The sequence below is a fragment of the Pan paniscus genome, chromosome 2 (assembly GCF_029289425.2).
Source record: "Pan paniscus chromosome 2, NHGRI_mPanPan1-v2.0_pri, whole genome shotgun sequence".
Classification (NCBI taxonomy): domain Eukaryota; kingdom Metazoa; phylum Chordata; class Mammalia; order Primates; family Hominidae; genus Pan; species Pan paniscus.
The window spans coordinates 62,487,551-62,501,391 of NC_085926.1; the positions used below are offsets into that span (position 1 = coordinate 62,487,551).

At 39.3% G+C, this 13,841-nt stretch overlaps 1 protein-coding gene across 14 annotated transcripts in view; it reads right to left on the reverse strand.

Moving 5' to 3' along the window:
- Positions 1 to 13,841, reverse strand: part of CADPS (calcium dependent secretion activator) — a 475,048-nt gene that overhangs the window by 145,452 nt on the left and 315,755 nt on the right. For all 14 annotated transcript variants that reach the window (XM_034956809.3, XM_034956818.3, XM_055110096.2 and 11 more), the window contains exon 11: positions 7,295 to 7,507. In XM_034956809.3, the coding sequence (XP_034812700.1) occupies positions 7,295 to 7,507 (213 nt within the window). The remainder of the gene's footprint in view (positions 1 to 7,294; positions 7,508 to 13,841) is intronic.

Consider the following 13,841-nt stretch of genomic DNA (forward strand, 5'->3'; position numbering starts at 1 on the left):
ACATGCCTGCTGCCCAGAGGCACAAATGGACCACTTAACTGAGAAACAACTTAATTGCTTCGTGGTCCCTTTAGCTAAACTGGGGTAATATGAATGGCCAAAAGAGGATGGCTTCTTTGGAAGCTCTCAAGGCTCACATTGCATCATGCAGAAATCTTGAATTTAAAACTATTGTGGCAATACCCCCAAAAGGATAAGTGTGTGATGTTTATTTCAATGTTAATTTCTATAATTATTTGTCAGACAATTGCTTTGAGTAAAAATCATAACAGAGATTTTGTCAAAGATCTCAAGCAAAATAAATAAATGATTTTAGTTTTCTCCTGCTGTAGTTATATTAACTTACAGAGTACTCGATGTTTTTTATACTCACTCCAACATGAGCAAAAATAAATTTTCTATACCTGATTAATAATCTTACTATAACTCACTATATGGCATGAAAATACTCAATTAACTAGTGAATAATATGTTAAATATGTCTTACGTAGTTAACAGTGAGGTAAACCTTCATTTAACATGGTCTGTTTAGATCAAATCATGGTGTTTGGAAAATTTTAGACCTGATTGTGGGAACATATTCTTTTACAAAGTGATTTACTTTTACAGTGAAAAGGGACATGATTTACAGTATGGTTTTGGGTCACACAAATTATGTTAATATTGAATTAATTATTTGATATTGCATTCCTGCAACGTAGCAACTGCAAGTTGACAATATAAGAAGATATAGCAAAATTTTATGAGATAAAACTACAGAAAGGAATTAAGGCAAACAATTGTTTAAAAATCTACTAGGATAGCAATGCGTTGTTGTGCAAATACATGTAAACTTGTTTAGAACAGAATTCATTCAGTCAACTATTCATCCATCCTTTCTTTCATTCTTTAAAAAAAGTATAGCAAAATCCTAAATTCCCACTAAGTTTACATTCTATGATAAGCCTTTTAAAATGCCTCATCAGACATTCAAGAAAAGTAAAGTTAAATTAAGTATCTGCTTGAAGTGGTGAAAAACGTCTGTCTGCTAGCCAGGGGTACATTTATGCAAAATAAAAGAAAAAAGAAAGAAAGGGAGGAAAAAGCAAATTAAAGAAGGAAACGAAAAAAAAATTGAAGAAAAGACTATCATTAAATGGTCAGGAGAAATGATATGACCTAGTTCTTCTAAATTAGCATTCAGAATACTCAAATACATAGTTGCCTGCTCTCTTGACCAATTTTTCTAACTCCTTCTAACGTCAAGTCTTTCCTCAACACATTTTTGGTTGATAGTTTTTTCCTATATAAATTAAGGAAGTGTGTGTTCTTTTTTATTAATAACTCAAATAGTTAAGAGAAATATTTTTCTAAAGTTTTAATGTTTCCTTTTTCTCTTACATGGGTATTTTTAGAAAAATTAATATAAATACAAATGATGTCAAAAAAGTTATTGTTGTCATTGTTCTTGGGGGAGTAGCAGAATGACATTTGATACCAGAGGTTAAAACCCTCCTTGGCATTGTAAGACTGTGAATCCAAAGCATTTGTAAATGAGTGACATGGATTCAGTCTTGTCCTTAATTTCCTGTTTTTGTGTGTGCTAGTTCCATGTATTGTAGCTATCCTTTCAAAATTAATCCTCTATTGGGTCTTACATTAGAGCACACCCTTAAGCCAGGTAGAATGAACTCTTTAGTGTTCAAATAATACATTTGCTTTCTTAATTGTATTTTGCAATTTCTTCTAGTCTTGCTCAGTTAACAACTCTGGGTTTCCTACCCCACTTATTTTTTAAGGTAGCCATGGTTACCACACCATTGGTACTCTGACCATTCGAATCTTTGGAATGGGAAAGGAAAAACAACAACAACAACAACAGCACATTATCAGAGTGCAAAATGATCTGTTTTCAGGCATTAAGCAGTCAGGTAGCTGTGAATTACATGAAACAAAGGCATTATTTGCCATTTTGTTGTGATGTTAATTAATATTCTTGGAATGAAAAAAAATTAGACGTTAATGGTTGGCTTTACTCAGAGGATCATTTGATGCCAATATGAAAGCCAAGGAGAGGAGGCAATTATGCACACATCACATGCATCCTAGTTTCAGTATGGAAGCTTACATTTCAAACCTAAGGTCAGGAAAATAACATGAAAAGTTGTACTACAAATTCTAGACATGAGGAAGATTTAAGGGGGAGGGAAGCACATTGCAGGTGTCAGATAATCTAATCTGATTATCTGAGCTGTGCTAGCTATAGGGGAGCACTTACCCTTCAGTCCAGCTAGAAGTTAGCAGGGTAAGAAGGAACAAACCAGAATAACATAAAGACTAGCAACAAGGCTCAGGAAAGCAGACAGGAGTTCTAACCTAGCAGCCTAAGTTCTTGGGTTCGAGCAAAGATTGAACAAGAAAACTTAAACAAAACAAAACAAAAAACAAAATCAACCTCCCCCAAACCAACAGTAACCCAAATCCCCCTAACTGTTGAAGACGTTCAGGTGGCAGCAAAAATAGAACAGTTCTCAAAAATACCCAGCTTTGGGGTTCTATGATGTGATTAACAGTTATTAGTTGAGAAACAGACATTAAAATGACTCATTGCAAGTGATATATTAAATAACCATTGACCAAATGTCAAAGCTTAAAATACCCTCTTCCCCCACCCCACCCTAATCCAAATGAGAATTGAGGTACTAATTTTTACTGTTCCACTAACACATAATGGACAGGGGATAAGGTATCTCAATGAGAGGCCACTCAGCATAATAAATCGTGGAACACTCAGCTACAGATTGACATCATTTCCAAGGTAAGCAGCATTGGCCTTAAAAATCGGAGAATTGCAAGAATTTGTTTAAAAACGTTGTATAGCTAGGTACTGACTTAATTTTGTTAAATTTTAACAAAAAAGAAAAAAATTAAATCAACAATGACACACACAAAAAAACTACAAAAGAACAAAAAAGTTTTAAAGGTTGGTGAAACCCTCCCAAAAATCTCTGTAGAGTCACACACAAACTAATGAATAGCAGGATCTATTTTTTTTCACTTTTTACAATTCCACATAAATACCCCACTCCACTCTTCTCGAAGTGTCTTTTCATTTTAAAATTGAGCTTTTGAAATTGCAAAAAATAAAAACTGTTAAACTGAATTTAGAAAGACCCAAATAAACTCACAATTACTCCCAAGTTTTCCAAACTATAAAAATGGTCCATTCTTAAGTTTCCCTTAAACAGACAGTGACATGACAAGACTGGAGTGTTTCTTTTTCTCTACCCCAAAAATATTTCTATATTGCTTCCCTTCTCTATGTATTTTTCCATTTCTACGTAGCTTCCTTTTGTCTTGTAAATACTAATAAAGCGATTATAGAGTTAAGTCACTGAAAGATTGTTGTTCTTAAAAATTATTCACTAGCAAGAATGGCAAGTACTTTGAACAAATATTCAAAAACAAGATTTAATGAGATGTGTGCAGAGTTAAGTACTTAACAACAACCCTTACCTTTTTGGAAGTCAAGGAAACCTTTTTAAAATGCAATACTTGATTTTTTTTTATTACATTTTTTGTTAGCTAGAGAATCTGTGATTGACTTAATTTTTGTGATGTGACTTGATTAAAATAAATCAGTGTATAGATTGGCAACCAAATGTAAGTGAAGAATGAAAATTTGTTCTTTACAACTATGTTATGACTGTTTTTCATCTTTCTTGTGTGGTAGTACCTGGTGACCAATCCGTCCTACTTTGCTCAGGATTGAAGCGTTTCCTGGGACACAGGATTTTCAGTGCTAAAAGGAGAGACGTCCTGGGCAAACTAAGATGACTTGGTCACGGTAAGTATGAATCAACACTGTGGGTTTGACTGAGTTACTCATGTGTAAGGCTTGATCTATTCAGTACTGACGGTTCGAATTTTACAAATTACAGCAGCTGTGAAGTAATTATGAACTAACCACCATTCTGTGGCTTACTCCACTAACAATTATGCAGTCAGCTCTTCAGTATCCATGGGTTCTGCATCCATGGATTCAACCAGCGGTGGATTGAAAATATTCAGAAAAAAATTACATCCATACTGAACATGTACAGACCTTTTTTTGGTCATTATTCCCTGAACAATACAGTGTAATAACTATTTACAGAGCATTTGCATTATATCCAGTATTATATGTAATCTAGAGATGTTTCAAATTACATGGGAGGATGTTTATAATTTATATGAAAATACCATGCCATTTTATAAAGGGGATTTGAAAATTCATGGATTTTGGTATCTGCAGGGGGTCCTGGAACCAATTTCCCATGGATACTGAGGGAAGACTGTATTCCCTCATATCTAGACACTTTTTTCTCTTTTGGTTGCTGTGCATAACTACCCAATGATACCATGGAATGTAAAATTCCTGGTTCCTTTCTTGATCTTTTTGTAGATGCTCAGGCATAAAGGTTGGGTTGATTAAATCCTAACTGGTTGTCTCTGATGGCTTGTAAATTATAGGAACAGAAGCCACACTGGCTGGTACTCTGGCTGCAGTTTTTATTAAGTGCTTAAACTAGCAATAGATAGAATTTGGAGCAGTGTTGAAGCTCTGTTGCAGGGATAATAAAGTAACCATGGGACGGCTGGGATCCACACTATCAGACTGAAGTTCTGGGTAAGGGCTGCCATTTATTACATGGCCACTGTGTACAGTTGTGCAGATTGGGCACTGCAGAACTCAATGGGTGCCATTCATATTTTTGTGTATGTGCAAGGTGTTTCCTGTATTACACAGTCTCCATAGCTGATTGTAGTGGCTTGTTCTTTTAGAACCTGGTAGATGTAGCAGGGCCTCATGCTCTCTGAAGAACTCCCATTCCTAGGCAGTAATAAAGGAGACAGTACAGAAGAAGGTAGATCTACCACTAGGTACTGATAAATCCCAATGGCATGCATGATCTGGTTTTCTCACTCATTTCTCAGCCTACTTTACATATTCCCTAGGGATGATATCATTTACCCCCCCCCCAAATTCTAACTCTTAGGAGTTTGCTTTGGATGCTCCATTTAACGAAAGTTCCTTATTTCAACTAGAGTAGTGATACACATCAAGCTGTGTGTATTCAATTGAGTCTTTCTGCTGATGCCTAACAACTAGTGTTCTAATTTCACAACGAAATGAATCCTATCCACAGACAGAAATCTAAATCAAGAGCCCCCATGCATTTCCATGAAGAGACATCTCTTCTTCAGCAGCTTCCATCACAGGTTCTTTTTTAATCGGTTTCTTGTCTCTAATTTTACTCCCGAATGTCCTTCACCTTATACTAGTGAGGAAAAAGTGGGGTCAATAGCAAACTATGTAGCAGTTTCTTAATCTGGGCAGATGATAGAACAGAGACACTGAATGTAAGGTGAAATGACTTTAGAAGAAATGAAGATTATTTGGAAATAAGACCAGTATTTTCCAAATATCACCTGAGATACATGCTTTATGAGGTTGATTTGAATGGTGATTATAGTTAGAATTTTTTTCTGATACAGGGGTAACTTCTTTTCAAGAGGTTACGATAGGATGTGTTGTTTCCAAATGAATTACAAAGGAGCATGTTGCCCAAGGTGAAAGGAGGGATTTTTGTCATACTTAAAAAAAAAACACAACAATTAAACAAATACTGGGTATGATTTATCTTGACTAATAACTATTACTCTCTTTACTGCTCTCAAGTAAACCTAAGTGCAGGAAGATGTTAGAGAATACAAGAGTGGAGAACTTGGTGGTAGGTGTGGGCAATCTCTTTCTTATTCTTTCATGATTTTCTGTGTGGAAACTCACAGCCATTATATGATTATTTACACTGTTCCACAAGGGCATGCATCACCATCAGTACTGGACAGGAATTCCTGGGAGCATCTGATAGACAGAATTTGTGATCCAAAAGAAGTTGTATTTCCTGATCAACAAGGGTGTTGCAAGGTGTAAGAATATAGTCTTGTTGGACAGAAATGGACATGGCAGTAGAATTCACTGAAATACAAGTTTACCTCTATTTAGTAGTTACAGCTGCAAAATTATTCCACCCACATCCATATTCTGTTTAAGAGCAACAGAGGAGAGATCATGTAAGCACTGTGTTAGAGGTTAAGTCTCTGCATTTGCATTTGTTTTCCTTCAGCTGCAATTCTCTTTCCTCAAATATCTGTGGGGCTGACTACCTATCCTTTGAACCTAAACTCAGGGAAAGCTTCTTTGTTTGTCTAATGTCTCTCCTTCTCACTCAGTCACCACTAAATGACATTCTTCATGGTATTTACCAGTGTCTGAAGCTCTCTTATTTATCTGTTCACTTGTTTACTATCTAGGCTTCCCCATTGGGATGCAGGTATTATAAGAGCTGGTACCTTGTCTGTCCTTCTCATTAGCATGTCTTATTTCTAGACAGTTGCTCAATGACCTAGAATGAATCAGTGAGTTCCATACTAAAGTAATAAATCATCATGATTATTGCTAAAAATGACTTGTACCTGTGTTATCTCTGATTGACTTGATATTCAGGGTAAAGCAAAAGACTCTATTTAGAATGAATGTTTGGAACGAAAATGAATTACTTTATTTCTCCATTTTCTTTGTTTTAATAAATATTTCCAAACATGTACTGGCTTTCACCTCACCCTGTGTATCAGAAGTACTGATAGATAAAAGCCATTTTAGGTAGTAAGAAGACATGGAAAAGGGGCAAGAAATTAAATGTATGCAGAGGTAAGAGGAGAAAAAACTCGAATATGAACTGGGGCTGTTTAAGGAGACAGTTTCATTTTTGGGTCTTCGGTATTTTAGCTCGGAATGGGATTTTAGGTACCATGTTTTGTGTTTTTTTTTTTTTTTTCGCTGCATGTGATAATGTCATCATTTATTTTTAAATGGTTCTAAATTGCAGATTTAAGTTGATTTCAAATCAACCCTATTTTTAAATTACTTTTAATAGGAAGAAATGAAGCAAGGACATACATAATCTACTATATTTGAAGGACTCAAACAAATACATGTTTGGCTGTGAATTCTGTACTCTCACCAAAACAGAGATAAAAATCCACCTAAAATACACTTTCCTTCATTTAGTGCTTGTGGGAGAAGGTCAAGTATTGCACTTTAAAATTACTTTCATCTAACATTTGTCCCAACTTTCCCCCTGAATTCACTATATGTTTTCAGCAAACATGATTTTATAAATTTTAAGTATAAAAGCAACTAGGTTTTCTAATTCAACTTTGGAAGGTTTACTTTACAGAGCTATTTTTGTAAAACGGCATATTTACTTACAAAATTGAGAGATAGGGGCATCCAGCTGAGGTACATTTCCTCCCTTGGCGTTGAGTTTCTGGACTTGGGTCGGGGGCACAGGCTTGTGTGACTGCCCCGTGGCCCGATACATGGCCTGGACCCACAGGATGCGGTCTTGTTCATCGTCACTGGCAAATATCACGGTGTCTCCCTCCTTGACAGCATTGAAGAAGGCTCGGCCACCCTCCAAACCTGGAAGAAAAGGGAGTAACAACTTCTACTAAGCTGAGCTGTGATGTTCTCAACTGGACTCAGCCTTTGAAAAAGCAGTTTCTGCTGCTTTTCCTTGGGACAGAAGAGGGGGGTAGTGATTAACTTAGGATGGGAAGTCTGAGATTCACTTGTCCACAGAGTGGGACCGTGATGTTGAAGAAGTATTTCTGAGCCTGGATCTTATCTTTTTGTGTCCTGCTGGGGATAGAACTGCCAAGCAGGCTGCCTGCTTGGGGGATAAACATCTGCCTATAAACATACTATTTTCTCCCTCATCTTTAAACACAAACAAAACAACAACAAAAACCTCTCTTTACCACATCTCTCCCTTCAGCTACTGTCCTATTGTTCTTCTCTTTACAACGAAAGGGAAATCTCTACCAAGGCTTTTCCAATTTTAGTACCCATACGAACCCCCTGGGCATCTTGTTAAAATGCAGCTTCTGATTCAGTACGTCCGGAACAGAGCTTGAGGTGCAGCATTTCTAACAAGCTCCCAGATGATTCAGATGGCGCTGGTGTGAGGACCACATGTTGAGTAGCAAGGGTCTCTCCCCTCCTTTTCTGCCTTACAACCCCTCCAATCAGGCTGCTGCCCCACTGAAACTCGTCCAGGTTTCAGTGGACAAATTGCTGAATAACCAGTGACCTCCACATTGCTGAATCCAATGACTGATTAAAAGTCCTCATTTTATTGGGCCCACCCACCTATCAGCAGCATTTGCACTCCCTTCTCTTCAAGATGCTTTCTTTACTTAGCTTTCAGGAGGAAACCCTGACTTTCCTCCTACCATCCTGGCTGCTGCTCCTTAGTCTTGTCTGGTGGCTCCTCCTCCTCCTCTTCCTGATTTTTAAATGCTGGCATGCCCTGGGCTTCTGTCCTTGCCCTTCTTCTCTTCCTTAGCTACACCCTCTGTCATGGTGATGCCAACCAGCCTTTAAGTACCATGAGTATGCTGATGGCCTTCACACTTCTCTCTCCAACCTGGACCTCTCCCCTGGACTCCAGACTTGAATATCTTTCTTGACTTTTCCCCAGGGATATCTGATAGACATCCCAAGCTTGTGAAACCCAACAATGAACTCCTGGTCTTTCTCCCTGACCTCCTCAGCAAAGCTGAGCCCATCTCTCTTGCCACTCAAGTCCCCAGTCTTGGGGTCAATTCTGACTCTTTGCTTTCTTTCACTACCCACTTCCAATGAATCATGAAATTCTGATGGTTCCACCGTTAGGACATTACCAGAATTTGATCACTTCTTCCATCTCCAGTTGCGGCCATCCTAAATGTAGCCAGGATCATCCCTGGATTATTTTAATAGCCTCCTATCTGACCTGTCTGCCTCCATCCTCATTCTCTATAGTTGATGCTCACAAGGCAGCCAGGGTCCCTGATTTAGCACTAGAGTCAGGTCCTATCACTCTTCTGCTCAAAACCTGCCAGCAGTTCCATGTTCCACTCAGAGGAAAAGCGTTGGTTCTGACAAGGCCTGAAAGCCCCCCATGAATTGGTCCTCTGCCACCTCTAACCTCCTCTCCTAATACTCTCTCTCTCCCTCTATGCACACATGTACTCACTTCATTGTAGCCACACTGGCCTCTTGCTCTTCCTTGAACACCCCAGGCATGTGCTCACCTCAGGACCTTTGCAATTGCTTTTCTCGGTGCCTGGAGCACTCTTTTTTCAGGTATCTGCATGATTCACACTCTTATCTCCTTTGTATCTTTTCCTAAACATCACATTCCTGTTGAGACCTTCCCTGACCTCCCTTCTTGTGACCTATCTCTTATCTTGCTTAATTTTTCTTTATTGCTCCTATTACTTTTTAGCAAACTATATAATTTACTTTGCTTCATAAGTGCAGGTAGTTTTTGTCTGTTTTGCTTACTGCTGTATCCCTGGAGCCTAGAATAGTGCATGGCACATAGTGGGTGCACAAATATTTGTTGAATAAATGAATATGCTCTAGATCCATCTTTTTCCATGGGCAGTTCTCAAGGTTAAAATTTAGCGAGAAGTGCATGTTCTCACTCATAGGTGGGAATTGAACAATGAGAACACATGGACACAGGAAGGGGAACATCACACACCGGGACCTGTTGTGGGTTGGGGGGAGGGGGGAGGGATAGCATTAGGAGATATACCTAATGTTAAATGACGAGTTAATGGGTGCAGCACACCAACATGGCACATGTATACATATGTAACAAACCTGCACGTTGTGCACATGTACCCTAAAACTTAAAGTATAAAAAATAAAAAATTAGTGAGAAGTAGGTGGAAACTTCTCTTTGGGTTCAGGCCAAAGCTACATTGTGTCCATCAATATATTCTAGAAACCTGTATTTTAGATTACTCAGCATTCTCTAGCTGGAAATAATACTTCATATCTTCATCAGGTTCCTCGTCGCCTCCTCAATTATTAAAAACTAAGAGGAGAATGAATGAGTTATTAGCATCCCCAAATTTCCAGTGAGGTCCAGCCAGTAATCTGTTTGACATTCGTCATTGGAAAAGATTTCTGGTAACATTAAGACTTCTTCATTGTGCCGATGCAATTTATTGAGGTGTCTATGCTGCAAGCGTGGGTGTGTATTGATAGTTTTGCACTTGGAATGGCCAGGGATTTAGGACAATAAATAGCAACTTCTTTATATGGAGGGTCTGATAATATCACACCAAGAAAGCTTTACTAAAAGATTGTTGGTTTTTATTATAAGGGACTATTTTGCTTAATTTCATATGGAAAGTTTTAAAATACCTAATTTGAGTAGGATGATGTGTAGTTAGCAAGCTGGGAAAATCTGATGAACCTAATGAATAGCACAATAAAAAGGAAAATTCTGAAAGGGGAAGGAGGAGGAAGAAGAGCTCTGAGAGTTGTTTTAAGCCTGAAAAGTGAGCAATAAAGAGTTAAAAGGAAGAGCAGGTCAATAGACCTGTAGCCTAGTCTCGTGGTATCCTTAGGAATAAGCTGTTTTGCTACAGTCAGGGAATGCCAGGACAAACACGATCAGGTATCACTTTTACTAGCCCCAAGGCCTCCCCCTCACCCAGGGCCTGCTGCTGGGGTAGAGATACTGTATTTCTGGAGCTACCGTCAGAAAGTCAGTTCATGGAGTTACTTTGGGGAAGTGGACAGCCCTCTCCACTGTGCAGTTATTTAGAGGTAGAGATGGAAAGACACCAGGAAGTTTTTATATTTTCATTCAATCCTCCCAACAGCCTTATGATGTAAGTACTATTATTCCATTTTACAGATGAGGAAACTAAGTCATGGGGAAGGTGGTAACTAGCCCATGGACACAAAGCTGGGTTGTATGTGTCAGAGCTGGCTTTTGACCTTGGCTGTTTGTCTCCACAGCTGATGACTATAACCACTGTGCTTTACTGCACCAAAGCATGAATCCAGGGCCGGGCCCTCACTAACAGTTCTCTAAGAGTCATTATTAACAATAAAATGAAGCCTAATTTTGGAGTGGGTAAGGGCAAAGAGAAACATCTAAAGAAATGGCAGCAATGACAAGCACAGCAGCAGAGAGCAACAGGGCTTTTTCAGAAAGCACCAGAGGCTGAGGACACACCAAGGAAAGCAAGAAGGAGATAGAAGAGCGACAGATGGAAGAGAACCAAGAGAGGAGAAAGCAAAGTGAAGATCCACAAAGTGAAGATCCACATGTCATAACCACAAGGCCATCAGTCTTAGAAAAAGCAACAATTCCTGGGGACTGAATCTGAAGAATGTGATGTGTCACCTCAAATGGGCTCTCCTTGGAGAACGAGGGGCACAGTCCCACAATTCAAAGACAAAAAGACACGTCTGGGAATAGATGGAGGCAGACCAGGCAAAGGAATGCTGGCCAGCTCTCTAGGGGAAAGGGATTGCACTTCCAACAACTTGCATGGCCGAAGTCCATTTATGAGGGTAAAAAAGGTCTTTATGAGTCGTATAAGAATAATTCAGTTGTTTGACAAACTGTGGCATTGAATTATTCTGGATTAATATTCTTTTATTTGAAGACTTAATTATCTAATCGGATAGAAATTGAGATTGTTTCAAACTTTCCAAACCATACACAGGGAAAGGTAAAGTGATGCATTTTTATTTTTAGCTTAAAAGGAGTAGCTTGTAAGTGAAACTTACATAATTTGCCAGTTCACCAAATGAACACGTCAAGGACCCAAACAGGTAGAGTTTATTTAGTGGAAATGCTTGTGGCTGGGGGAACCACGTAGATTGTAGGCTGGTACTAAGGCAACAATATTAATTGCATCCCTCCCTTCTATGGCAGAGAGAGCAACAGGCCACAAGGGTTCTTAGCACACAAAATCGCCACCAGGTGGATCCACTGACAATTTGGATAAAACCAAGAGAAAGAGGGAGAGAGGTAGAGTCTGAAGTCCTCCCCATTTGCACACTCACCTTTCAGGGAGCAGTTGAGGAGACTCCTCAAATCTGAGGACATTGGTTAAAATGTGCATTACTTGGCTCTCCAGCTGGCAAATGTTACTGTGTTCAGGAATCCCCTGCAGTGCTTATTTAAATACAAAGATTCTGACCTCTCCCTACTTCTGGTTCACAGGTTAGAAGTGGGGCCCAGGAACATTTATTTTGAATAATTACTTTTTTGTTGTTTGTTTGAGACAGAGTCTCTCTCTGTTGCCCAGGCTGGAGTGCAGTGGAGCAGTCTTGGCTCACTGCAACCTCTGCCTCCCAGGTTCAAGCGATTCTCCTGCTTCAGCCTCCTGAGTAGCTCGGATTACAGGTGCGTGCCACCATGTGCAGCTAATTTTTGTATTTTTAGTAGAGATGGGGTTTCACCATGTTGGCCAGGCTGGTCTCGAACCCCTGACCTCAAGTGATCTGCCCACCTCAGCCTCCCAAAGTGCTGGGATTACAGGCGTGAGGCACCGCGCCTGGCCAATAATCACTCTTTAAAAAATTCTGAGTTAGACTTTCCCATGACAACTGAGAGAATTTAAGTCTCCGTTTTCAATCAGACATTACTTGGGGAATAAATAGGACTTAGCACATGGGAAGATAGAAGAAGCTGCTTATTATTCTCAAGAACATAATTGATTTACATTTTACATCTTTCCATTTACATCTTTCGTATAGAAATTTATAAATTATATCCCATGGGATCGATGTAAAAAGAAATAAGCTTTAAAAATATATGTGCACAGTTACTCCTTACACATGTAGATAGAATAGCTCTCTCCACTCCTGCCCTCCCCACTGAGGGAAGATAATTTTGCTTTCATCTGATAAAGTAACAACCATAGCTTTGCTATAGCTGTTCATGCAGCTATGCTTTACTGCAAGTGCCAAAGCGTGACATGGGTTAGACCCGGAGTCCCAGCTCAGCCACCAGGCAGTCTTAAACAATAGCCTTTGATATCTCAGAATCTCAGTTTCTTCATTTACAAAATGGGGTAATGATCCTGGTCTTATCCACTTTGTGGGATTACCATGAGGGCTAAATACAATCACATGGGGGGAAAGGAAAATGAACTGGCTTAAAAGCAATTATTGTCATAAGGTGGTATTGATTTCCCTTCTCAATTGGCCCTTTAGCTTCCCATTTTATGTTTAAAAATTAATTATTCTTTACAATTCTATTTTTTGAGTTGGGGTCTATTTCTGTCACCCAGGATGGAGTGCAGCAGTGCAATCATAGCTTTTTGCTGCCTCCAACTCCTAGGCTCAAGCAATCCTCCCACCTTAGCCTCCCTAGTAGCCTCCCTGTAGGTGTGTGCCTCCACGCCCTGGTTATTTTTTAATTTTTTTGTATAGATGATGTCTGGCTTTGTTGCCCAGGCTTGTCGTGAACTTTGGTCTCAAGCGATCCTCTCGCCTTGGGATTGCAGATGTGAGCCACCACTCCTCACCCTACCCTTCTACTTAAAAATAAAAGTCCTAAGGAGGACTGAATCTATTTTTTTGAAGGATACACAGTGGCTTAAGAAGAACACAAACCATCACAGAATGTCCTAAGGACTGGTTTCCTAAGGCAGGAGCCCCATCCTTTCCATGAGAAGTTGCATGAAATTGTTTGTTTCAAACTCGTTGGTTCTACTCATTATGAAGGATTTCCAGGCAGAGCATTTAATTCATGCCTTATGTGGTCAGCTCTGCATTCTGCTCTGGCAAGTAGCAAATAACATATGAAAGTCCGAAGGGGTGGCGCTGGGCCCAGTCACTCGGTTGAGATTCTGCAGGTGCTAATTTTACTAAGTGGGCTGGGCCCAAGGCCTTCCCTGCCACACCTTTTCAGGTTAGCACCCCATCTTCTCTCAAACTCTGTTTTTCT